The sequence below is a fragment of the Macaca nemestrina genome, chromosome 5 (genome assembly GCF_043159975.1).
Source record: "Macaca nemestrina isolate mMacNem1 chromosome 5, mMacNem.hap1, whole genome shotgun sequence".
Lineage (NCBI taxonomy): Eukaryota > Metazoa > Chordata > Mammalia > Primates > Cercopithecidae > Macaca > Macaca nemestrina.
In genome coordinates, this window is record NC_092129.1 from 73,662,866 (window position 1) to 73,690,814 (window position 27,949).

The 27,949-nt window shown below is 43.6% G+C and overlaps 1 protein-coding gene across 5 annotated transcripts in view; it reads right to left on the reverse strand.

Moving 5' to 3' along the window:
- Positions 1-6,485: 6,485 nt before the first annotated feature.
- Positions 6,486-27,949, reverse strand: part of LOC105478714 (CNKSR family member 3) — a 113,369-nt gene continuing 91,905 nt past the window's right edge. For all 5 annotated transcript variants that reach the window (XM_011736287.3, XM_071096633.1, XM_011736291.2 and 2 more), the window contains 6 exons: positions 25,068-25,136; positions 24,654-24,800; positions 16,502-16,626; positions 12,607-12,815; positions 12,023-12,112; positions 6,486-8,144 (listed from right to left, as the gene is read on the reverse strand). In XM_011736287.3, coding sequence (XP_011734589.2) covers positions 7,846-8,144; positions 12,023-12,112; positions 12,607-12,815; positions 16,502-16,626; positions 24,654-24,800; positions 25,068-25,136 — 939 coding nt within the window. In that variant the 3' untranslated portion in view covers positions 6,486-7,845. The remainder of the gene's footprint in view (positions 8,145-12,022; positions 12,113-12,606; positions 12,816-16,501; positions 16,627-24,653; positions 24,801-25,067; positions 25,137-27,949) is intronic.

Consider the following 27,949-nt stretch of genomic DNA (forward strand, 5'->3'; position numbering starts at 1 on the left):
AAAACATGCGAGTGAGATTTCTAACAGTAAAAACTGCATCTCTAGGCCACTGACCACACTGCAGCCCTCTGACAGTGTCACACTGGCATTATTTTGCTGCTTATGGACAAAAGAATGAGCAATTTCCTGTTAGCTGGCTCTGAATACCTTTTTCACTAGAGGCTGAGATGGAGTCAGTACCGCTGCTACAGGAATACGAGTCAACATCTCTTAAATGTTGTGTGCCAGACTATGCGAAGAAAGGGCCTTAAAAACATTCTCTCATGTAATCACCATAAGCCTTCGAAGTAGACGCTATTATTATCCCCACTTCATAGATAACTGAGGAGTAGAGAGGTCAGACACTTGCTTCAAGTCACAGATCTTGTAAGTGGCAAAGTGAGATAGCTGGTTGATTCGACTTCAAAAGCCGAGCCCCCGCCTGCTTCTATCTGCTTGATGCCAATTTCCAAAAGTCAAAGGCTTCTGAATTCGCACTAATTCCTCAAATCCCTCCTCTCTTATCCTGGTGCAGTCTCAGTTGGAGTGACAGCAAGTTTAGATATGAGTAAGAAAACAGAACCTGACACTCAATTAACAGGACAATTGCTTCCTTCAGAGACAATCTTACTTTATATTAAACTTCATTTCTGAAGCTCTCTGATTCTCTAAAATAATCAAAATGTTCAGCCCAAGATATGTCAAAATGGTGAAGAAATATCTTAAAATCCACTTTTTATCCCTCTAACAATAAAGTTAAATCCTCCCCTTTAATGGGTCTAGTCAGTGAAAGAACATTTCTCTCATTTTAATCATTTTTCTCCTGATATTTTCTCTCCTTTTAATCATTTCTTCACAAACATCTGAATGTTTACAATGCTCCAGGGAAGAGGAGAGAAAATGAGAATATCCTTATCCCCAGGTGTGAGGAGTAATTACTCCATTGCCCTTTTAAATACCTCTGAGGTTTATTTCTTAATTTTTTCCCTCCAACTTCAGTTTCACAACTTCTTCATGAAACAAGGAGCTTGGTAAAGGAGGCCAGCGAGTAACAGGTTGGCTGTGAGCGTGACATGAATGCTCAGGCTGTCTTCCTCAGAGAGCAGTGACTCCAATGGTCAGTGACATGCAGGAGGGAATGCAGGATTAGGACCGACTTTCCTTAGGTGTAGACTCACTTGTTTTAATCCCTGAGGTATGTTGTAAATGGGCAGTGCATGAACAGGTGATCAACTCAGAAGACGAGCTTCAGAAAGGTTGCCATAGAACTTTAGAATATGCCTAGGGATGGCCAAGTTACAACCAGAATTGAGTCCTTAATCACTGACCCCATGTGTGTTTCTATGGAAGAGATATGGACTATGTGCTCCAAAAGTTCTGAAAAACTGTGTGTGAGTCTCCTGACTGTGTAGCAAGCATTATTTTGTTGCTTATAGACAAAATTTCTCTCCTCTATCCAAATCAGTAGGCTATAGGCCATTATTTAAGAAAAATTTTTGAGTACAAAAAAATTCGTCTTTTATATACACACATGCACACATATATAGGGTTTGGGACAGACTCCACACCCCTAAAACTAGAGGAAAAACAAGGCCCTCTAGCTGGTCTGAACATGATGTAATCGCTTTTTCCTTTACTTATGTAAAAGGTACCCTTTGTCAAATCAGCACACTTCTGGCAATAATTCTGGCCCCAAATAAATAGAAACTCTAAGGTGAAACTTAGCAATTGTGAAATTTCCAAATAATTAAAAGGTAAATTTTACAGTAAAGAGATTTTTTTCTAATTCCATATGGCCATAGGCTATAAAATATATATATAAGTTCCCTTAGGTGTTACCAAATGTGTGTTGAGGTCCTCAGCTAGGGTTGAGGGACCCTAACTAGGGTTAATACATCATGCAAAGTTTTCCACGTATTGGAAGAAACATCAGAAGTCAGCTTTTGTGTGCTCCTTAAGCCAGTTTTAAAATAGCTTTTAAAATACTCACCTTCCAGCTGATTAGCATGAAAGGTTTGAAAAAAATACAAAAGCAGAGTGCTATGGATTGAATGTTTATGTCCTCCCAAAATTCCTATGTTGAAACCCTAATCTCCAAAGCAATGGTATTAGGAGGCAGGGCTAATATAGTGGGCCTTTGGGAGGGGAGTAGGTCCTGAGGGTGGAGCCCTCATGAATATTAGTGCTTTTACAAGAAGGGAAAGGAGAGCTTGCTTGCTTCCTTTCTCTCTCTCTCTGCCATGTGAGGATGCAATGGGAAGACAGCTATCTGCAAACCAGGATAAGGGTGCTCACCAGGAACTCACCTTGATCTTGGACTTCCCAGCCTCCAGAATGGTGAGAAGTTTCATTTAAGCTACCCAGAGTATGGTATTTTGTTATTGCATCCTGAGCTGACTAAGACACAGAGTAACTTACAAAATCAATAACATCAAGTATCATTGGCCAAGCCAATGAGCGGCCATACCAAAAGTAGTTTACTTTTAAGATGTCTATCTTCCACAGAATCTCCAAGGAAGTAGCTTGCAGTAGTCTCATCCCCACAGAAATGATGCAGTGATTTTATGAACAAGGGTAGGAGCAAAACGTGAACTAATGGTCTACAAAACTAATCTCATCTACAATAGGAGAAAACAAGTCAGGCCTACTTCTCCATACCATTCATGCCTATGGTAGCAAAAAGGCAGCATGAGTCTCATGTTTTGCTGGTGACATTCAAGTGTCAGACGGATTTACTTACTCGAGCTCTTTGGGGGATGAAAAGTTTTGTGTCAACACCTCAGGGTTTGCTGCAATACTACAACCTAAAAGTGAATGCTGATGGTCTTCCAGGGAAAAAATTTTAAAAAGCAAGCCCACAAAATAGATTCTACAATTTCAGGTTTGGTGTAGAAACAACTGAGAGAGAAATAGAGATAGAAAATGGACAAATATATAGACTGAAACACTACTTAAGGAGGATACAGGATTTCTTTTAAAATACTTCTTCTGAAAGAGATGGTACCCCCCCCGACCCACCCCATCAACAAGAGGCAGTTTTGGAAATGTGAGCACGTTAGGGGTGCCACTGATGGGCGGCCACTACTGAGATTTAATGTGTTGGAGCATGCATACTCCACAAGCCCTGCAGCCTACAGCCCTCACAACAAAGAACTGACCCCATCAACACAACTTTCAGCTGCCCCACCAAATATTCATATAGATGGAAACTCAGTTTACCATAACAAATCTATGATCTCATTTCTTTCTATATGTAAACACACAGAGAATTTTTAGCCCAGTTTTAATATGCTTTGGATTTTTCAAGAATGCAATGAGAGGATTCTGTAAATGGAAGGAAGCCTGTACAGCCAAGTGATTATGAGCAAGGAAGCCAGAGCCAGGCTGCTTTCATTTTAATCCCAGCTCTACCATTATTAGCAGATAACCAGGATAACCAGCAATAACCTGGATAATTCCCTCATATGTAAAATGGGACTAACAGCAGTACTCACCTCATAAATTTATTAGAAAGGTATTAGAATAATGCCAGGCATACCACAAGCACTGTATGAGCGAAGCCATTACAGACTTGGTATGCCTCGAACTTTATCAAGAATTGGCCACATTTTAGAAAATCATACTGCTGACATCAACCCCGTTCCTGGTATTGAACTGCCAATGCAGCAGGTCTGAGTTGATAACTACCACATTCATGGTGATTTTTCATCTATTTATATTTATACACACACATAGGAAGTATGTGCCCTGCTTAGTAATTTAATTACGTCTTATAATATAACCATGCTAGAGCATTTACATATGAAAATAATTATTTCATTATAAAATATTTTATCTGTTTCAGTTAGAACATCACTGATGTGTATATTTTAGAGGCTGGTTGTATTACCTGCTAGTTTCATTTCAGAATAGTAAATGGAGCGATGTTTTTATGAGTGAAGGTAAGCTTTATCATCCACGATTTTCATCTGAAGATTGAAAAGTGATGCTATAAAATATTATAATAGGGGTAAGGTGTTGAGTTGTGTCTGGTAGAGTTTTAAAAATCACTCTTTTAAAGTATCCTGTCAAGGAGTTCAAGATCAGCCTGGCCAACATGGTGAAACTCCATCTCTACTAAAAATACAAAAATTAGCCAGGTGTGGTGGTGCATGAGCCTGTAATCCCACCTACTTGGGAGGCTGAGGCAGGAGAATTGCCTGAACCTGGGAGGCAGAGGCTGCAGTGAGTCGAGATTGTACCACTGCATTCCAGCCTGGGCGACAGGGTGAGACTCCATCTCAGAAAAAAAAAATTTTTTAAAGAAATAAAAATAAAAAATCTTGTCAAAAAGCATCATCAAGCAACTTCACATGTCAACACATGTCCACAATTAAACCTGGATTACTACTGAGGCAAGCAGTTTCCATTAATTTCTAAGAAATCTTATTTATATATGTACATACGTAGAGGTGTACAAAGGTTTTTTTTGTTTTCGTTTTTGTTTTGTTTTTTTAGCAGCAATATATTTTTCAAACACAATTCAGGAGAAAACCTCAAATAAAAAGAAAGCCAAAGCTGTGGAGGGTGGCTGAAGGTAGAGGAGCCAGAAACTTCTCTCACGGGTCCTGGGACTCCAGGGAACAAAGGCTGAAAAGCACCGATCTGGTTGGCCACTGCCTATAATGAAGACTGCCTGCCGAACATTCGTTTAAAGGATGGCTATTCAACTCACAAGTGGCATTTTCCCCACAGAAAAAGAGCTCACCAGCCAGCTAAGGCCTCCAAAGCGATTGAACTCAGTTATGCAGCAGAACTACAGCTCGGAGTTCTCCCCACAATCTGGGGAGTAAGAGGAGATGTTGCCACCCACTTCCTCGGCATAAAGCCAGCTCAAGACAAGAGTAAAACAGGCAGGGCTGGCTCGCCCCTGGTACACAGCTCCCTCCTCAGCACCAGCGCCCTACATGAGATCTCCCCAGCCCATACCCCACCCTCCTAGTGTGCTGAACACCCTGTGGTCACACAGCGCAAGGCTCTTCCCTCCGTCTGCCAAACACCCTTGGGTCTCCATGAAATACCAGACATTTTTTTCTTTCTTTTTTTTTTTTTTTTTTTTTTGACGTGGAGTCTCCTTCTGTCACCCAGGCTGGAGTGCAGTGGCCTGATCTCGGCTCACAACCTCTGCCTCCAGGGGTCAAGTGATTCTCCTGCCTCAGCCTCCTAAGTAGCTGGGACTACAGGTGCCCACCACCACGCCCAGTTAATTTTTAGTAGAGACGGGGTTTCACCATGTTGGCCAGGCTGGTCTTGAACTCCTGACCCCAGGTGATCCACTCACCTTGGCCTCCAAAAGTGCCGGAATTACAGGCATCAGCCACTGCTCCAGGCTGAAATACTAGATCTTCATGGAAGTTCTCTTAAGAGGTAGAGAGGAAAACAGCCTGACTGAGCCGGGCGTGGTGGCTCATGCCTGTAATCCTAGCACTTTGGGAGGCTAAGGCCGGCAGATCACTTGAGGTCAGGAGTTCGAGACCAGCCTGGCCAACATGGTGAAACCTGATCTCCACTAAAAATACAAAAATTAGCCAGGCACGGTGGCAGGTACCTGTAATCCCAGCTACATGGGAGGCTGAGGCAGGAGAATCACTTGAACCTGGAAGGTGGAGGTTGCAGTGAGCTGAGATTGTGCCACTGCACTCAAACCTGGGTGAAAAAGATTGAGACTCCATCTCAAAAAAAAAAAAAAAAAAAAAAAAAAAAATCCTGACTGAATTCAGTCACAGTAGTAATACATGAGTGGTTGCTAGTTCCTTTAACCACACCAGAGGCATTTTAAAGGGAAGACGTTTCCTAACTCCAGTGATTTTCATGGGCTGAATTCCAGGCAGTTCAGCAAACTCGACAATTCGGTGGTGTGAGAAAGGGCATTTTGGAGTAGGGTATTTCAGCTCTGCCTAGGAAGATACCTCGGAAAATTCCCCTCGTGCAATTTCACTTCGCACATGCTTCTCCTGTTCTTCCATTTCTAATCCATAAAATCCCAAAATGCTTGGGAGGGTTTATTTTGATTTTTTTTTTTTTTTTTTTTTTTTTTTTTTTGAGACGGAGTCTCGCTCTGTCGCCCAGGCTGGAGTGCAGTGGCCGGATCTCAGCTCACTGCAAGCTCCGCCTCCCGGGTTCACGCCATTCTCCTGCCTCAGCCTCCCGAGTAGCTGGGACTACAGGCGCCCGCCACCTCGCCCGGCTAGTTTTTTGTATTTTTTAGTAGAGACGGAGTTTCACCGGGTTAGCCAGGATGGTCTCGATCTCCTGACCTCATGATCCGCCCGTCTCGGCCTCCCAAAGTGCTGGGATTACAGGCTTGAGCCACCGCGCCCGGCCCATTTTGATTTTTTTTTTAAACAATAGTGCCCTGCTGGTAACAGCCACAGTCACTTGCTAATCTGAAGATACCTCGCACTTTCTCTTTCACTAGCTTCGTGTATGACGCGAAACAGAAATATTTCAATTACAGGTGACTAAGAGTAAGAAAAATATACAACTATATTTAAAATACTTAAATTAACAAGATAGTACTTTTCCATTCTAACAAAATATCATACATTCAGTTTAAACAAGAGTTAATATCCAGACACACGTTTTCAAAATACCTGATGCTAGTTGAAAATTAGTGACCATGAGGCTTTCCAAGATATTTCTAATTAGCAAACTGCGTACAATTTTGAAGAACTGTACACACTGTGCTGGAAGACAGACACTGAACAGGTCAAAATGCAAACTGATGTATCTTTCATCAACCTAAATCTTGTTGCTTCACTTTTCTAAATGATACTTTGGCTGTCAGCGAATCTTATCGCTTCTTTTCCTTAAAGACAATAATATATAACAACACCCCACACAAATCACCATAAACTTCTTTGTGTGAAATAAGCCCTATCAAAATGTGTTCATGTGTTTCTGTACCAACTGATCTATACTGAGACTGTCATGAAAAAGGTATCAAACAAGTGTAACAGGCCTATACTTAAACTTCTGCCTCAAAGGAGAAATCGGATACTTGCCACGTTATTGCAAAGTCAAAGCTGCTACACTTACAAATATGGTACATAGTTTAGAAAAATCAAATCAAGGCTGGGCACGGTGGCTCAAGCCTGTAATCCCAGCACTTTGGGAGGCCGAGACGGGCGGATCACAAGGTCAGGAGATGGAGACCATCCTGGCGAACATGGTGAAACCCCGTCTCTACTAAAAAAATACAAAAAACTAGCCGGGCGAGGTGGCGGGCGCCTGCAGTCCCAGCTACTCGGGAGACTGAGGCAGGAGAATGGCGTAAACCTGGGAGGCGGAGCTTGCAGTGAGCTGAGATCCGGCCACTGCACCCCAGCCTGGGCAACAGAGTGAGACTCCGTCTCAAAAAAAAAGAAAAATCAAATCAAAAATATTTTCTCACTGGCTTTTTCAGATAAAGAAGTTGGACCACAAACCAACATATCTGTGTGAAAATAGCCACCAATTTTAGTCCCCCCAGCCCCTCAAAGAGGAACAATGTCACCAGTCCCTCACAATGATCATAGTATCTCTGGCCAGGGCTGCGATTTCTAGTGTGTGTCTCCACATTTTGTCTCTGGGGAAGCAAGACAAACAGGCTCTACCCGTTTTCCTCCTTTTGTCTCCACAAGCCAGCACCTAAGATCCTCTGAATTTGTTCCCATCCAATTCTGCAAACTTCCAAGAAGGGCAGTAGGTAACTTTTCAAAAAAAAAAAAAAAAAGAAATGACATAAGGTCACTACATAATACTGAGGCTGAAACGGGAAGAGGCTGTCCACTGTAAAAGCAAGGCACTTGGGGAGGAGCCAGGCAGGTGGCCTGAGCAGGGTCCCTCTCAGTGAGTCAACAGTTTCAGGCGCGTAAACCAGCTGACCAGGAGGGACGGTTCTGTGGACGAGGACTTCGTAGCTGAGGAGCCCGATTTCTTTTTGGTCCCTTCCTCCTGGAACGGAATCGTGGCGCTGCTGTGGAGATCTGAGTTGACGTAGCACCTGCTTCCTCGGATGTAGTCCGCACCCCGGACCAGATGCCGCTCGGTCGTGGGTCTGGAGAACCGGTATGGGTGAGAGGAGCTCTCTTTGATGATCGGGGGAATCCGCTCGTTACTGAAATACCGACAAAGGGCGTCCTCCCCTGTTGACGGACAAAGTCCATTAAAATCACAATCCCGGTGGGGCGCGGTGGCTCACGCCTCTAATCTCAGCACTTTGGGAGGTCGAGGCAGGTAGATCACAAGGTCAAGAGATCAAGACCATCCTGGCCAACATGGTGAACCCTCATCTCTACTAAAAATACAAGAATTAGCCGGTGTGGTGGCGGGCGCCTGCAGTCCCAGCTATTCAAAGAATCATTTGAACCCAGGAGGCAGAGGTTGCAGTGAGCCGAGATCGCGCCACTGCACTGCAGCCTGGCAACAGAGCGAGACTGGGTCTCAAAATAAAGAAAAAAAAGTCACAATCCCCTGCACAGTGCTCTTTAGAGGGCCCTCAGCCTGCCCAGACTTCTGCCACCACCCTGAATGTGGACACCGTACCCTGCTCTCCTCCCTGGATTGGCCACAAGGTCCCACATGTGGCTGAGCCCACCAATGGGTGCTCTGGAAGCAGAAATGGGAAAGGTCCCTCCCACTTCAGGCTGCTTTAGCACCTGAGAGGTAACACACGGGGCTCCTTTAATGGGTGGGGATCAGAGACTGTAGTGCCCTGCGATGGCTGAACAAGAACTGCTCATGCACTGTTTAATGCAGGGCATTCAGGGACATTCCTGAACAAGGAAAAGAGTAGTCCTGCCCTAACTGCCAGCAGACCCCCTGGGATGGCGATGGAATGTTAAGAAACTTAATACAAAGTTAAAATACAGGACACTTTGGTAACATGTAGCATCCTTGTGAAGCACAAATTCTACACCCCAAAATATCAAAGATCTATGGGCATGGATGCTCACTGAAACATTTATTTTTATGCTTATTTTTACTTTTTGAAACAAGGTCTCACACTGTCATTCAGGCTGGAGTGCAGTGGTGCCATCTCAGCTAGTTGCAGCCTCTATCTCCCAGGCTCAAGAGATCCTCCCACCTCAGCCTCCCAAGTAGCTGGGACTACAGGTGCACACAACCACACCCAGCTGGTCTCGAAAATCCTGAGCTTAAATGATCCGCCCGCCTCAGCATCCTAAAGTGTTGGGATTATAGGCATGAGCCACGACACCTAGCCTGAAACATTTAGAATTTGAAAAAAACAAACAAAAATAACCTAAATTTCTAACAGTGGCACGTTGAATAAATAGGCGCTAGAGCCATAAGATGTCTTACTAATACGGCTATATTCTTTTAAAATATGTCTAGATAATATTCATTTTTACATAGTATTATTGAATATTTACTTCTCCATTTTTTTTTTTTTTTTGAGACGGAGTCTTACTCTGTTGCCCAGTCTTGAATGCAATGGTGCGGTCTGGGCTCACTGCAACCTCCACCTCCCAGGTTCCAGTGATTCTCCTGCCTCAGCCTCCCAAACAGCTGAGATTACAGGCACCCACCACCACACCTGGCTAATTTTTGTATTTTTAGTACGATGGGGTTTCACCATGTTGGCCAGGTTGGTCTCGAATTGCTGACCTCATGATCCACCTGCCTCGGCCTCCCAAAGTGCTGGGATTACAGGTGTGAATCACTGTGCCCGGCCAACTTCTCCCATTTTGCACTTTTTTCTAAGTATATAAATGTGAATACAGGAACAACTGGAAATCACACGAAACATTCACAGTGATTATTTCTTAGGTTGGAGAAACAGATTCCAGCTGAGTTTTATTTTCTCATGCCTTCCACGTTTTTCAATGTACTTGCTTTGCTTTTGTAATGAAAGGGGAACAGTCACATCTAAAACGTGCCCATTTTCAAAAAGCCACATGTTGTGTAAGTCTATTTATATGAAATGTCCAGAACAGGCAAATCCACAAAGTAGATGAATGCCTGTCAGGGGCTGAAGGAGGATGGAATTGGGAGTGACTGCTAAAAGGCACAAGGTTTCTTTTTGGGGCGACAAAAATGTTCTGGAATAGTGGCAAGTGGTGCACAAGTCTGTGAATATACTAAAACCCACCTGATTGTATATTTTAAAAGGCTGAACCTTATGCAATGAGTTATATCCCAATAAAGCTGTTATTTTTAAAGTGGCTGTGTATAGATAGATACCTTTATTCCAAAACAATCATGCAAGAAAAATATGGGAGGAGGTGTGGAGGGAACAAGTATTTTTCCACTTCCCAATTTCACACCCTCTAACCCCGACACTTCATCTCTCCATGTATAAAATAAATTAAAGGCTCAACCCGGGCTCAGAAGAACGGTAAGGAAGATGTTAACGTGTCTAAATCTAAACAAAGGACAGCCCTGCCACCTGCTGACTGCTCCACAGATACACGTTAACTAAGGGGATCTTGAATGGTACCCAGGCATCTCTCCCTTTTTCACTTTAGCATAATACAGGCGATCTGCGTACTTAGGTGACAAACTTTACCAAGTCCCTAGAAAGGGTCAGGGGTCAATCAATCCCTTTGGAAGGTTAGGCCTCCAGAATTTTTTCTTCTTCCCTTTACTATCTAAAGCCTATTGTACTTAACTTTTCAACTGCCCTTTGTTTCAACAACTGCAAAAACAATGTTATAGTGTTCTGCCAATGATGATGATCAAATGCAATCTGGCAATCAAATGAGAATGTTTTAAAACATTTCACTCAAGACTAGTATAATAACCAGTGACTTTGATTACAGGGTGAATTAAACACAAATTTCTTTTCAAGTAGTAATTACCTTCTAACACAAGAAGGACTTGGAAGAAAACAAATCCATGTTTGTTAATCAGAAATCAGAGAGACTCAAAAAATAAAAGTAACAAAATTTAGAATAAGATTGTTTAATGAAAGCTGGGCGGCCGGGCGCAGTGGCTCACGCCTGTAATCCCAGCACTTTGGGAGGCCGAGGCGGGCGGATCACAAGGTCAGGAGATCGAGACCACGGTGAAACCCCGTCTCTACTAAAAATACAAAAAATTAGCCGGGCGTGGTGGCGGGCGCCTGTAGTCCCAGCTACTCAGGAGGCTGAGGCAGGAGAATGGCGTAAACCCAGGAGGCGGAGCTTGCAGTGAGCCGAGATCGCGCCACTGCACTCCAGCCTGGGCGACAGAGCGAGACTCCGTCTCAAAAAACAAAAAACAAAAAACAAAAAAAAAAAAAAAAAGAAAGCTGGGCATGGCGGCACAGGTCTATAACACCAGCTATCTCAGGAAGCTGAAGTGGGAGGATCACTTGAACCCAGGAGTTCAAGGCCAGCTTGGGCAACATAGTAAGAACCCATCTCAATTTTTAAAAATAAATTTTAAAAAAGATTGTTTAATGAATAATTTATTTCTATTTATTAAAAAATTAGACCACTGGCTGGGTATGGTAGCATATGCCTGTAATTCCAGCACTTTGGGAGGCTGAGGCAGGAAGACCACTTATGGTTAGGAGTTTGAGACCAGCCTGGACAACATATTGAGACCCTGTCTCTACCAAAAAAAAGAAAAAATAGCCAGAAGTGGCAGCGTGGACCTGTAGCCCCTGCTACTCGGGAGGCTGAGGCAGGAGGATTGCTTGAGTCCAGGAGCTCAAGGCTACAGTGAGGTGTGATCATACCACTGCACTCCAGCCTGTGCAACAGAGCAAGACCCTGTCTCTAAAATAAATGGAAAAATAAAAATTAGACCATTAAAGTCTACAGCCTTTTTACAGCACTCAATGCTAATTAGGATATTTACAATCACTAACTAGGATGACATAATTTTGCTATTCTAGAAATAAGTAGGATCTTAAAGATCTTCTGCAGTCCTGATTTTATAGACGAGAAAATGAGGCTCAGAGAGGCCAAATATTCAGTCTACTTATTATAACACATTTACAAATAGAAGTGAAACCAGGGCCTGGGTCTGTTCACTCCCCATTTGCTGCTCCTTGGTTCGCTTGGCTTAAACGTACCTTTCCTGCCATGACCTCGAGGTCTGGCAAAAGGGTCCACAATCCCCATCCAGTTCCCATCAGCAGGCATGGACAAAGGCCGCGGCTTGCCTTCAGAGGGACGAGAGAGAAGGTGACAAGTTTGACGAGTTCTGGAACTTTAGTGAATCCTTGCCTTTATTTATAACGTAGACCCCACAATATCGCACCCACTTAGACAGAAGCAATAACAAATTTTAAAATAAGAAAAGTATTTTAAAGCACTGTATTTCCATAGCAGGCAATTAAGATAGAGGCACATTAAACTTGAGCCCGTGAGTCTACAGAGCAAAGCAACTCCAAAGCTAAAACCCAGGCACTGAAAGTTGAAACTGTAACATGATCTCACCCAGTTGGGCTTTGATGCCAGGCAGAGTAATGACTCAACAAGGATCCGCTTGAGAGAGATGAATAAAGGTCTCATACTTAGAATTTCATTGAGGTTTATGTTTTCCTCAGATTACTCTTAAAGTCTGCCAAATTCATCCAACAGTTCCAACTAAGGCAGGGGGCGGGGAGGAGAAGTCAAGGCCGACGGCAGAACAAAACAAACACTCGAAACTTACCATAAGATGGTGTTTTCTCTCTCATTTTTGTGGGCAGAATGTTGGTTTCCACCGAATACCCAGGCAACTGATCCGAGTCGGCAATGGTAAATCTTCGTCTCCGGCTTTCCTGGTCCAAGAAGGAATTCGGGGACTCTGAACCCTTAGAACCAGGCAGTGGTTGTTTGCACTTACTGGACCCTCCATACACAAAACTGCCATTCTCATCCCTGGAAGATAATATGCGCAATACTTAAGTTGTTTACAAAGATGTTCTCCTACTGAAGAATTCCAGCAGTCCTGCTACCTCCGCACACAGAAGGTAACTTAAATTCTCCTTTTCCACTGGAGAAGCGTTCCTTTTGTCAACCCCAGTTGCCACTCAAATACATACAGATCCTATTACACAAGAGCCAAATACCATGATGTGATGAAATATAAGAATAAATGCAGGCCGGACATGGCAGCTCCTGCCTATAATCCCAGCACTTAGGGAGGCCAAGGCAGGTGGATCACCTGAAGTCAGGAGTTCAAGACCAGCCTGACAAACAAGGTGAAACCCCCATCTCTACTAAAAATACAAAAATTAGCGGGGCATGGTGGCGGGCACCTGTAGTCCCAGCTACTCGGGAGGCTGAGACAGGAGAATTGCTTGAACCCAGGAGGCGGAGGTTATGGGCAATGGAGCGCCAACCTGGGCAATGGAGTGAAACTCCACCTCAAAAAAAAAGAAAAAAAAAAGAGTAAATGCAGGGTTTTAAAAATATATATATATCTAAACAAATATACCTTTGAAAAGACAGCTCTAGTTTTCCTGTGCTTCTGTGTGTAGCTGAATATCCTATTTACTACAGCAATCACATGTTAAGGTGTGCTCTAGCAAACCATGTTGCTCACGCCAAGAGCTGTATCTTTGCCAAAATCCAGCAAAAAAGACTCTTGATATATAATGAAGTTATTATATTTGAAAACCATGTCAAAAGATACCAAGGAACCTTTTCTTTTTTTTTTTTTTTTTTTTGAGACGGAGTCTTGCTCTGCTGCCCAGGCTGGAGTGCAGTGGCATGATCTCGGCTCACTGCAAGCTCCGCCTTCCGGGTTCACACCATTCTCCTGCCTCAGCCTCCCGAGTAGCTGGGACTACAGGCGCCCGCCACCACGCCCGGCTAATTTTTTTGTATTTTTTGGTGGAGATGGGGTTTCACCGTGTTAGCCAGGATGGTCTCAATCTCCTGACCTCATGATCTGCCTGCCTCGGCCTCCTAAAGTGCTGGGATTACAGGCGTGAGCCACTGTGCCTGGCCAAAGGAACCCTTATATTAACCAATGGAGAGTGATTCTTCTCTGAACCAAATACTACAAAACCAGCAAAAGTTGGATCACCGATTCCATCCTAATTCTATCTACCTGTCAGTTTAAAGTGTAGGATTAATTTGAGTCCAAGTTACCAGCTGATTAGACTTTTTTGCACTTGGTAAATTCCATTAGGCAAATCAGGACAAAAACTGCTAGACAAAATACAGAATCAGCTGAGTCCCAAAGCCATCTACTAATCAGCCATGCCTGTGTGTGGTATTCCCAGGTGGGATGGCACCCACCTACCCCTCCCACCCACAAATATATCCCTTTCCATACCTTTAAACCTGGCATATAACTCCCCATTCACAAAGTTTCCATGACTCATGACTGGTTTCTCGGTAATCCATTCACGTTTTTCATTCCTCGGAAAATCCTTCATGAGTGGTGTGTTTGTGCACTCTCAAAAGCGTCCTCCCAAGCAGTTTAATCCAGTTCTCTTTCTAGCCCCAGGTTCCTTTATCTCTCACTATGTACACACCACTCCTTTTCTTGCTCCCGCAACCCAGACAAGAACATTCTGGATCAAGGGAGGGCATCCTCCTCCAGTTTCTGATAAAACAATCCACACATTAGTCATCGTGGAATGCTGTGCTCTCTATATGCAGAGGCAAATACTACCTGTAACTTTAAACACACTTAAGATCTCATGAACCAGAATGCCCCGATCACCTGAGGTACATTCGTACATGCTGTAATAAGTTCTGAGTAAACCAAGACTCAAGGAAACAAAAAACATCTCTGCACCCAAAACAGAAGAAATACAAGGAAGCAAATACCTCAGCTTCAAATGAAAACCAGTAAACAACAAATTCTGATATACAGTAAAATGTCACTGTAATAAAATCCAGCCCGAACTTTGTTTTATGAAATATTATAGCCTAATCATATATTTCTCAATATATGCTTGAATTGCTGAATAAGACCCTGGTAGTTCTGTAGGGTCAAGGACTGAGTCTGTTTTGTGTCAGATGGTAACCCAGACCCAATACTCAGGAAAGATATGCTGAATAAATGAGCCAGACTTTCTAGTTTTATCAACATATATAAATATGTGAGTTGATTAAAATAAGCCTAGATCACACCTAAATCATCCTGTACACTCTATATACCACCCTCATTATGCCATATAGTATTTAAGTTAGCCATGAAGAAAGCAACTATCTTTTAAGAATTTATATCGAGACCATCCTGGCTAACACGGTGAAACCCCGTCTCTACTAAAAAATACAAAAAATTAGCCGGGCGCGGTGGTGGGCGCCTGTAGTCCCAGCTACTCGGGAGGCTGACGCAGGAGAATGGCGTGAACCCGGGAGGCGGAGCTTGCAGTGAGCTGAGATCCGGCCACTGTACTCCAGCCTGGGCGACAGAGCAAGACTCTGTCTCAAAAAAAATAAATTAATTAATTAAAATAAAAAGAATTTATGGTACACACACACACACACACACACACACAAATATGAAATGTTCATACCTACAGTCACATGGGTTTGCGTTTTCTTGTTTTTGAGAGTAGGTCTCACTGTGTTGTCCAGGCTGGAGTGCAGTGGCGTGATCAAGGTGTACTGCAGCCTCAACCTCCTGGGCTCAAGTGATCCTACCACCTCAGCCTCCTAAGTAGCTAAGACCACAGGTGCACACAACCACACCCAGCTAATTTTTAAAATTTTTTGTAGAGATGGGGCCTTACTATATTCCCCAGGCTGGTCTTGAACTTCTGGGCTCAAGCAATCCTCCTGAACCGTCCTTCCAAAGTGTGGAAATATCGGTGTGAGCCACCATACCTGGCCACATAGGTTTTTTTTCAAGTTCTATGAAGAACACATCTCTCTCAGCAAAATCAAGCTGCAACTCTCATTAATCTCACAGAAATACTTATTATCTACCCCCTCAAGATGAATTTACCATGGAGTTAATGAAACTTAACCTGCAAGGCCTCCAACAGACCCTTCCAAGGTCCCAGGAGAGCACATTTTCATTCATTTTTCAAAAGTAAGGTATTGCTATATCCTTTTCTTTGTTTCTTTTTTGAGACAGGGTCTCGCTCTGTCACCCAGGCTGGAGTGCAATGGCACAAACTCTGCTCACTGCAACCTCCACCTCCTGGGCTCAAACGATTTTTCTGCCTCAGCCTCCTGAGCTAGGACTACAGGCATCTGCCACCACACTCGGTTAATTTTTGTATTTTTTTGTAGAGATGAGGTTTCACCATGTTGCCCAGCCTGGTCTTGAACTCCTGAGCTCAAGTCATCTGTCCGCTTCAGCCACCCAAAGTGCTAGGATTACAGGTGTGAGCCACCACACCTGGCCAATATTGCCATATTCTTTTCTCAAAAGGGCCCTCCCCACCAAACTGTATAGCTTCAAGCCCCACAGAACCTAGATCTGTCCCTACACTCCTATAAAGTAAGGCTGATCATACTTTTAATGGTAGTTCAAGATTCAGCCCTGTCATACTGTGGCTCAGCAACTTCCTCTCTCAAGATCCTCTTTTCACACCACCATTTACAAATACCACCAACAGGAGACGAGCATACCATGACAATGGATAGCAACATACCGGGGAGAGTAGGGAACAGCTGGTGGAGGAGGAATATAAAGATCCAGGATGGCTGACTTCTCCTTCTTCAGGGAGGTATCCATAGTGCTTTCAGGGGACTGGGTTGTCGTAGGTGGAGGTGAGGTCTGAAACATGAGTAACACAGCAATGCAAAGAGTGGAGATCAATTCAGAGATGATTCTTGGTGTTCATTTCCCTTTCCCCAAACCAACACCAACCCCGTGTCTGAACAGGGACTGAGGTCATTCATGTGTTTACAGATATTTGCAATATTTAACTTACATTCTTCTTTGAAACCCTTAGAATTAGCTGAGGGATTTGAAAGACGATGCATGGTGGCAAGAAGCAGAGGCTTAGGAGCCAGGTGCCAGGGTTATGATTCTAGCTCTGAGGAAATCACTTAAACATCTGTGGCCTCCCTTTCCTCCTCTGTAAAGGAGTGATACTGATAATATCTCTTGCATAGAGCTGCAGTGAGAATTAGATGAGTTCGTTCATGAAAATTACTAGCAAGGTCAGGTATGGTGGTTCACGCCTGTTATCCCAGCACTTTGGGAGGCCAAGGTGGATGGATTGCTTGAGCTCAGGACTTCGAGACCAGCCTGGGCAACGTGGCAACCCATCCCTAAAAAAAATATAAAAATCAGCCAGGTGTGGTGACACATGCCTGTAGTTCCAGCTACTTGGGAGGATGAAATGGGAGGGCTGCTTGAGCCCAGGAGGGAGAAGCTGCAGCGAGCCAAGAGTGTACCACTGCACTCCAGCCTGGGTAACAGAGCAAGACTCTGTCTCAAAAAAAAAAAAAAAAAAAAGAAAGAAAGGAAAGAAAAGAAAAAGAAATCAAATCAGTAGCAGCGCTACTATTGACTAGAAGTATTGCTTGGAACTCTGGATGTGACCCTGGCTAGACTTACTAGCTGTTTTTTTTGTTTGTTTTGTATTTTTTTTCAAATGGAGCCTCACTCTGTCTCCCAGGCTGGAGCGCAGTGGCGCGACCTCAGCTCACTGCAACCTGTGCCTCCTGGGTTCAAGTGATTCTCCTACCTCAGCCTCCCAAGTAGCTGGGATTACAGGTGTGCACCACCACACCCAGCTAATTTTTGTATTTTTAGTAGAGACAGGGTTTTGCCATGTTGGCCAGGTTGGTCTCAAACTTCTGACCACAGGTGATCCGCCCACCTCGGCCTCGCAAAGTGCTGGGATTACAGGTGTGAGCCACCACGCTTGGCCCTTATTAGCTGTTTATTGTTGGGCAAGTCACACAATATCTCTGTGCCCCATCTATAAAATGAGAATAAATAGGGACAAGAATAGTACCAACATCGGGTGCCTGTGAGAATTAAGATCACACATGTAAACAACTTAGGACACTGCTTTCCCATAGTAAATACACAACCTTATACCGTTTGTTTTAGTACTATATATACATATATGCATTCATATATAATCTTAATTTCAAATCCACATGGCTGAATTTGAACTATGATACTGGTCTCAAAGGGCATGGTTTTTAATGTTTCACATGAGACCTTCAATCTTACCTTTCTACAGTCTAACAATGACAACAATGATTTTTCTGGTTGGTAAAGAACAGCAAGGAAATCTTGGAGTCAAGGCAGGGAAATATTTGGTGATGGCCAGTGAGACTGTGCTAAGCCCTGGGCAGACATAAAAAGCTACCCTGGCATGTGGGCGCACACCTGTAAAATCCCAGCACTTTGGGAGGCGGAGGCAGGTGGATCACTTGAGCTCGAGAGTTCAAGATCAGCCTGGAGAAAATAATGAAGCCCTGTTTCTACTAAAAAAAAAAAAAAGCTACCCTTCAACACTGGTTGTGATGGAAGAGCTCCCTGAAGTGAAACTGTGACCTGATTCTAAGGATTGAAAGGACTGACTGGCCAGTGTGACGGAGCTAGACATGGCCACCAGGAGGTTCACAGAGGACAGCTCATTTTCAGGAGAGATAGCAAGTCACAGGGGCAAGGACTGAGCTTTCGGTCTTCCAGAGTAGAACCCCATATTTTAAACGTTGGTCATTAATGCATAATCTATCAATTCTATTCAATTTATAATTGAAATCTCAACATGTCAATCTTGGATCATATCTGAAAACATGAGGCCAGGATCCAGATTCTACAAATCTTAGAAGCAAAAGTAAACTAGAACATTTCCACAAAATTGATACTCACTGAAAATACATATATGGATCATTACTTCTATATCAGTAACTCTCATTTACCAGGAGTGTGGCATCAAAACAGAATGGTGAATGCCTTTTCTATGACAGGTCAACAGAAATGATGTTGAAAAACTTAAGAGCTCTCTTCTGGGAAGGGTGGGTGTCCAGGCACAAAGAATAATGAAGAATGGAACACAGAGAAACCCCCAGGGCTGGGGGCTAACTCTACAGAGTATTTGTCTACCAGAGCTTATATTCTGAAAATATCCTGGGCACAAGAACACTTGGTAGCTAAGCTATAAAATGGTGTCTGCATTTTGATGGTCATTATCTCCCTGGGTCACAGGGAAAATTAGGTGTCTCTATCTCTTACCACCACCTCTTCCCCAAACTGCACAGTTAGTGGGACTTGGCAGGAAAGTAGGCAAAACCAGAGAACATCGCAGAGTGTCCCTTCTTAAGTGAACTTCCAGGGACCAACACTAGCCTGTACTTAAAAATTATTTTCACTCATGTTCTGAACAGATCCATGTGAATTTTCCTCTATTGCCTCAAACTCAATTATGCTCAAAATACCCAACATCTCTTCCTTCCAAATGGCCTCTTTTTTGATTTTCCAATTTTTGTCACCACCCAGGTTCCCTGTCACATTGGACACTTGCTTCTCCCTGGCCTTTCTCACCCTTACCCCAAAACTTTTTCTAATAGTCAACACTATTAAAGAGCAGAGCATGGCTTAGAAAGATTACATACCTTGACTAAGGGTCCCACAACAGCTAGTAAGTGGCAGAGCTGGGACCTGAACTCAAGTGGTTCAACTCAGAGGCCACATTTATAACCACCAGGCTGTGCTGCTTCCTGAGCCCTTCTGATGTGCTTCCCAGTGGCCTCTGGCATTCTTAGTCTTTCACTAAATCACCCGTCACCAGCCTTGCCCAGGACCACATCGTATCTACCCTTATACAGTAGCCTCCCTTCTGGTGGTTCTTATGTTTAGATGTTGTTATGTGCTGAAACTGTGTTCCCTAAAATTCCTGTGTTCAAATTCTCACCCCCAGTACCCAGAAAGTGACAGTATTTGGAGATAGGGTCTTTAAAGAGGTGGTTAAGTTAAAATGGAGGTCATCAGGGTGGGCTCAATCTGACATGAATGCTGTCCCATAAGATTAAGACACAGACACATTGTAATCCCAGCACTTTGGGAGGCCGAGACGGGTGGATCACGAGGTCAGGAGATCGAGACCATCCTGGCTAACACAGTGAAACCCCGTCTCTACTAAAAAATACAAAAAACTAGCCGGGCGAGGTGGTGGGCGCCTGTAGTCCCAGCTACTCGGGAGGCTGAGGCAGGAGAATGGCGTGAACCTGGGAGGCGGAGCTTGCAGTGAGCTGAGATCCGGCCACTGCACTCCAGCCTGGGCGACAGAGCAAGACTCTGTCTCAAAAAAAAAAAAAAAAAAAAAGACACAGACACATATGGAGGGAAGACCACATGAGGACAGAGGAAGAAGACTACCATTTGCATGCCAAGGAGGGTCCTCAGAATGAAGCCAACTCCACTGACACCTTGACTTTGACCTTCTACCACCTTGTACGGCAGCCCTAGCAGAGTAATAGAGGTATTAATGTCAAAGCAGCTGTCAACCTGTCACCTGTGGGAGAAAGCCCATGCTCCTCAGCCTGACACTCCATACCTGCCATGATAGTCTCAGGCAACCAGTCCAACTTTATCTCCCAGCCCCGGCTCCAGAGTCTGAGCCACTCATTCCTTCTGGTAGAAGCTCTGGAGCCCACCCAGAGTCTCACTGCCACCGCTACCACCCCCCGCTGCTGGGAGTGCCAGCCGCTAAGGCTCACGGCTTAGCGTGAGCCTTCTTGGAAGAATGGCCCTCAGCTGACAGAGCTGCCTCGCCCGAGCAGGGCCACCAGAGCCCGGAGCTGTGTGGCTCCACCAGGATGCTTCATCCTGCATAGTAGGTCAAGGCTACGCTGCCCCTGAGAGGCATCCTTGCTGCTTCCCCGTCATCATTCTGCCTTCCTCTCTCCCTTACCAGTTTTATTTGGAGCACATACCCTCAAAAATTGCTCTCACAAGGTTGTGCATCTCAGACTCTGCTCTAGGAAACCTTATCTAAGACACTGCCCTTCTCCGATGGTGGTCTATCTATGTTTTGTGGGTGAGTGCGTTTAAACAAAAGCATTCATCTCCTCTGTGATACACGCTCCCATCTGCCAATGCAAATCCCACCTACCCTCCCAGGCTCCCACCTCCCAGTCCATACCTCTCTCTCCTTCAGAACCCAACATTTATCTCATGCAACTATGAGCAGGCAGAGCAAGCATTTGGCAGGAATCCATCAATTACCTATGTGGAATTAGCACCTTTGTAATGTTAAGTATCATATTCTGAGAAATCCAAAAAAGTCTAAGCACGTTTAAATTTTACACTGACCAATGCAAACAGAAGCAGCTGGGATATAATCAATAGGCTCGGTTATGGGCAATGATTTTTTGGCTCTGACCGCAAAAGCACAGGCAACAAAAGCAAAAACAGACAAGTGGGATTACATCAAATTAAAAAGCTTCTACATAGCAAAGGAAATAACTGACAAGACAAAGCGTCAATCTAGAAAGTATCTGCAAACCATACATCAGATAAGGGGTTAATATCCAAACTATATAAGGAACTCAAAGAACTCAATAACAAAAAAAAAAAAACCCACAAAGAACCTGATTTAAAAATGGGTAAAGGACCTGAAATGACATCACTCTCTTGCTTTTTTTTTTTTTTTTTTGGAGACAGGGTCTCTACTCTGTCACTCAGGGCGGATGTAGTGGTAAAATCAAGGCTCACAGCAGCCTCCCAGTCTCAAGCAATCCTCCCACCTCAGCCTCCCAAGTAGCTGGGATTACAGGTATGTGCCACCATACCCAACTAGTTGGTTTAAAAAAAAAATTGTTGTAGAGACAGGATCTTGCTTTGTTGCCCAGGTTGGTCTTGAACTCCTGGGCTCAAACGATCCTGCTGCCTTGGCCTCTCAAAGCGCTATGATTACAGACGTGAGCCTCAGCAGCCAGCCCCGACTAGACATTTCTCAAGAGGAGATATACAAATGGCCGACAGAGATATGAAAAAATGTTCAACGTCACTAGTCATCAGGGAAATGCAAATCAAAGCCACAGTGAGATGACTGCGGGCACCTGTTGGAATGGCTACTATCAAAAAACAAAAGGTAAGGGTGATAAGGACGTGGAGATGTAGAAATCCTAGCACATGGCTGGTGGGAATGTAAATTAGCAGAGCCATTATGGAAAACATTATGGAGGTTCCCTGAAAAATGAAAAAGCAGCCTCACTAGTGGATACACATCTAAAGGAAATGAAATCAGTATGCTGAGGAGGTATCTGCACCCTCATGTTCACTGCAGCATTTTTCAAAATAGCCCAGGCATGGAGTCAACCCAAGAGTCCATCAACAGATGAATGGATAAGGAAAACATGGTGTATATACATAGGGGAATGCTACTCACCCTTAAAAAAGAAGGAAATCCTGGCCAGGCGCGGTTGGCTCACGCCTGTAATCCTAGCACTTTGGGAGGCCAAGGCGGGCGGAACACCTGAGGTCAGGAGTTTGAGGCCAGCCTGGCCAACATGGTGAAACTCCGTCTCTGCTAAAAATATAAAATTTAGCCGGGCATGGTGGCGGGCACTTGTAATTCCAGCTACTTAGAAGGAGGCTAAGACAGGAGAATCGCCTGAACCCAGGAGGCAGAGGTTGCAGTGAGTGAGCCAAGATCGCGGCACTGCACTCCAGTCTAGGCAACAAGAGCGAAACTCCATCTCAAAACAAAACAAAAAAAAGAAGAAAAGAAGGAAATCCTATCATGTGTGACAACAGGGAAGAACGTGGAGGACACTGTGTTAAGTGAAATAAGCCAGGTACATATAGACAAATACCACATGATCTCACTTATATGTGGAATCTAAGAAAAAAAATCTAACTCTTAGAAGCAGAGAGTAGACTGGTGGCTGCCAGAGGTTGGAAGGAGTGGGATTGGGGAATCCTGGTCAAAGGGTACAAAGTTTCAGTTAGCCAGGAAGAATAAGTTCAAGAGATCTATTGTATAGCATGGTGACTATAGCTAATAAAAATGCATTGCATGCTAGAAAATTGCTAAGTTGCTATAACACGTGTAGATTTTGAGTGTTCTTGCCACAAATAAATGTAAATGGTAAGCATGTGAGGTAATAAATGTATTAATGACCTTGATTTAGCCATTCCAAAATGTAAACATATTTTGAAACACTGTGTTGCACAATATAAATATACACAATTTGTATCTGTCAATTAAAAAGTGAATTGTAAAATATGTTCGGTTATTATTTATAAACTGTAATTATGGTCCCCTCTTGCCCTACCTTTATTTCTGCGAGTTTTTGTTTGTTGGTTGGTTTTTGTTTTTGTTTTCAGACAGGGTCTCACTCTGTCACCCAGGCTGAAGTGCGGTGGCGTGATCTCGGCTCACTGCCACCTCTGCCTCCTGGGTTCAAGCAATTCTCCTGCCTCAACCTCCCGAGTAGCTGGGATTATAGGCACATGCCACCACACTCAACTACTTTTTGTATTTTTAGTACAGACGGGGTTTTGCCATGTTGGCCAGGCTGGTCTCGAACTCCTAACCTCAAGTGATCCACCCACCTCAGCTTCCCAAGATGCTGGGATTACAGGCGTGAGCCACCACACTCGGCCTCTGAGTTATTTATTTTTAACCTCTCCTCTGTGACACCATAATCTTTCCATAATCTCTCCAGTACCTTGCCTCAGAAAGTTTCAAAACTGATGGTTTAAGACTATTGTTCTTCCATGGGAAGACATACAATAACATCAAATAGTTACAAACAAACCATAATCTCAATCTTATAAAAGGGCACTATAAGGTTATTGCTTTTCATTCTCAGTTTATGAAACAAACACTAAGGACCAATGGCACAACAAGGAGTGTGACCAGTGAGTGTGATCCACCCAGGTGTCAGCAATAAGGGGGTATATTGTTTGAAAAGAATTTAAATAAAACTCAGTCAGTTTGTCTTCTATTATCAGCACAGACTGGCAATACTACATAATGCCTAAATAACGGTGTGATACGGCTCCCCATGGGGTGGGCTGCACTCACCGCCCCCAACCCTGCCTTGGTAAAGCGCTGCTGAAGACTCAACCCCACGTGGTCTCTCCAGCATTAGTGTTCAAACTGTATACAGTTATGTAGGTATGTGTTTGAAACGAGAGAGGAGAATGACTAAAAGGAGCTTTTGGCAGTGATGGAAATGTCTGTATCCACCTATCTGATATGGGAGTTACTAGCCGTATGTGAATATTCTGCACCTGAAATGTAGCCAGCGATCCTGCAGAGATTAACTTTTAATGTCATATCATTCTTTTTTTTTCTTTTCTTTTCTTTTCTTTTTGAGAACGGACTCTTGTTCTGTCGCCCAGGATGGAGTGCAGTGGCGCGATCTCGGCTCACTGCAAGCTCCGCCTCCCAGGTTCACGCCATTCTCCTGCCTCAGCCTCCTGAGCAGCTGGGACTACAGGTGCCCGCCACCATACCCGGCTAATTTTTTGTATTTTTAGTAGAGACGGGGTTTCACCATGTTAACCAGGATGGTCTCGATCTCCTGACCTCATGTTCTGCCTATTTCAGCCTCCCAAAGTGCTGGGATTACAGGCATGAGCCACCGCGCCTGGCCTTATTCTTTAAATAGTCATATATGGTTACTGGCTACTATACTGTTCCATGTAGATCTAGAATTTATATTTTCACATAGGCAGGATTATAGGATAATTACATACAAACTCCCGAAACCAATCAATCACCTTCAAATTTCTATCTCTTTTTGTTTGGAGACTAATGAGATACTCGACATTGTTCAGGTGCTGATGCTAGACGGAGGCTTACAGTCAATCCCAGATACCTGTACAAGAGGTGGCTTCCAACGTAGGTTTTTCAAGGGAGCAGGAGTAAAGTTGAAAGACCCAGTGGGGCGCTTCTTAAGCAGTAACACAACTCCTGTGGGATTCTCTCTCAATTTCTTCACCAGATTTTTCAGCTGCCATCCCACCTTCAAATAAAGAAAATGGAGAGGGAGGACTTGAAACTTCCTCATGAATAATGAAAAACTGAACCTATGAATTTATCTCGAGGCAATCTGAGTTGTGAGCAAATACCTAGAAACAAAATAGGCAGGCACAAGTATGTTCATGTTAGCACAACCTAAAATAATGAAAAATGGGATGTAAGCAGAAAATTTTAAAACTTTAAACAGAACGGTTTTAGATTTAATTAAAAGTTCTAAAGAGGAAAATTGAGTCTCAATAAACAAACTCACCACAGTTTGCTGATTAACTTGAATGACTTCATCACCAGCATGAATCTTCTGAGATCTGTCTGCAGGAGACTGTACAGAAACAAAATAACCTGCCTTAATTTTTTTAAACCTTCTATTTCTTTCTGTTTTTATTTATTCTTTCTTCTGTAGACAATTAGCAACTGAAATAACATTTTCTCAGGAAAAATAAACAATGCACTTTATTTCCCCGAGACTACACAGTCTATAGGACCTTCCCCATGAATCCTGTGTTATCCATTTTATTAGTGTCTGTTATAACTGATAATTTGTCTGTTAGAATAGCCAGGTTCATCTAATCTATCGGGAAGAGACTGGACATACTGTCTTTTGTTTTGTTTTGCTTTTAAGACAAAGTCTCACTCTGTCACCCAGGCTGGAAGGTAATGGTGGATCTCAGCTCACTGCAACTTCTGCTTCTCGGGTTCAAGCAGATCTCCCAACCTCAGCCTCTCAAGTAGCTGGGATTACAGGCACCTGCCACCACGCCCAGCTAATTTTTTAGTAGGGATGACGTTTCACCATGTTGGCCAGGCTGGTCTCAGACTCCCAACCTCAGGTGATCTGCCTGCCTCAGCCTCCCAAAGTGCTGGGATTACAGGCGTGAGCCACTGCGCCCAACCTGGACATATTGTCAAAATGATTGGCTGATAGAAGCTATTGGCTCACTAAAAAATTCTTACACATATCCTTATCAAAATTAATCCCATAAAAGCTGACCAACTGTTCAACACGGAAAATCATCCTTGTAACTCTGTCATCTCGTTTCCTTATTAAAACTAAATGTCATTCTTATTCTACTTTTCCATATTATTGCAATGCTGCTAAAATAGAAAGTTGGTGGGAATAGAAATTGCTTTAAAGAAAATGAATTTAGTTTTCTTTTCATTTTCAGATTACATTCAAAAATGAGTTTTCAGTGTCAAAACAAAACCCGAACTTTTTTTCCTTCAAATAATGCCTGGTTATTAATTTACCATTGCTGCAACAAAAATATATATAAAGGGATATAATCCATTTGTCAAATATTTTGCTCACGGTGTTCTTGTTCATATAAGCCATCTAGAACTCCTATGTTGAAGGTATCTCACATATGACTAAGAGAAGAAGAAAGGACAAACCTTGGATTTCAAATTCTAATCAAACTTTATCTAGAACAGAGTATTTAATTTTCTAACTTACATCACTGGCTGAATCTTCAAACAATTTCCAACTATCCAAAAAATAGCACTTTTGAACACGGGGAGAGGGATAGCAAGACCCAAGACACACTGGCTGAAGTTTCTCTAAATTGTTGTGACAGGCTCAACGGGAAATTAACAAGCAGCCCTAAACTGTAGAAATATTCCCTTTGATTTTATCTAGGTCCATACAAGGCCCTGGTAACTGTGACAGTTATTTGTGAAAACATTTAAACTCCTATAGTACCCCGCAGTGCTCACCTGAGAGACCAGCCCATGTTCATCTCAAGTTTCTGGTTTTTTGTTTTGTTTTGTTTTGTTTGAGACTAACTCATGCTCAGTCGCCCAGGCTGGAGTACAGTGGTGCAACCTCAGCCCACAGTAACCTCTGCCTCTGAGGCTTAGCCATTCTCCTGCCTCAACCTCCTGAGTAGTTGGGATTATAGGCACCTGCCACCACACCCAGCTAATTTTTGTATTTTTAGTAGAGACAGGGTTTCACCACATTGGCCAAGCTGATCTTGAACTACTGACTTCAGGTGATCCGCCCGCCTCGGCCTCCCAAAGTGCTGAGATTACAGGCGTGAGCCACTGTGCCTGGCCCATCTCACGTTTCTCACATCACTTAAAAAATGAATTTATCTATGCTCCTTTTAGTTCCGTGTGTCAGATGCTGAACCCACAGTTACAGGCCTACTTTAGTAATTCTGATCTTAATCGGTCGACTCCAGTTAATCTTCCTGGGCAAGGAATTCATTTAAGATAAGCTTAACTTTACAAAAGTTAGCCCAAAGGCCAGGAAGTCCCTGTCTCTACATGTGCAATCTTAAAAAACATGCTCTGATGTCCTGAATTGACTTCCCTTCCTAAGGACCCTTTTGCATTCATTTCTCAAATGTCCAATCAAGTGATTAAGAGTTGTGTTTGGCAGAACACTGGTAAAGAGAGAGTTCGGTACCAAAATTCTGCCCAGGGCAGTAGCTCTTGCCTATCTTCACCATGAGGAGGACAACTGAAAAATGATGCTTGTGTTGGTTTGCTGCAGAAGGGTCATGACCTAGAGAATAATGCACCCATTCTTCAGAGGCTAATCTAACTCCCATTTGATCTGAGGAGTGGAGGACAGAAGTATGGATGAGGTTGTGTCAAGACTCTTGTCAAGGTCTAAAATAACATCAAAAAAAGAATTAAGATAGAGAAACATCAGACACGGTTGGGTCTGACTTTGGAATGATCCTGGCCTCTCGGGTAACTTACCTCAAAGAAAGGGACTGAAGGCCTTGCTTGCTTGCTTCAGCCTCAAGCAAGCATTGCTTCAGCCTCAAGTCCAAGATTGAAGAATATGAACATAATTCACTTGTGAAAACAATGGGTGATTTTCATCCACTGCTACCTACCATACTAGGCTTCTATTAAAACATTCTGACAGTGAAGTCATAGCAACCTTAAGTGACAGCCAAAAGCTGACCTGGAGCTGGCACTTTCCACTGCCATTTAAGTATATAATACCCAACATTAAGAATAAAATATCCAGGGGCCAGGCGCGGGGGCTCACGACTGTAACCCCAACACTTTGGGAGGCCGAGGCGGGAGGTCAGGAGATCAAGACCACCCTGGCTAACACGGTGAAACCCCATCCCTACTAAAAAATACAGAAAATTAGTGGGGCGTGGTGGTGGGCGC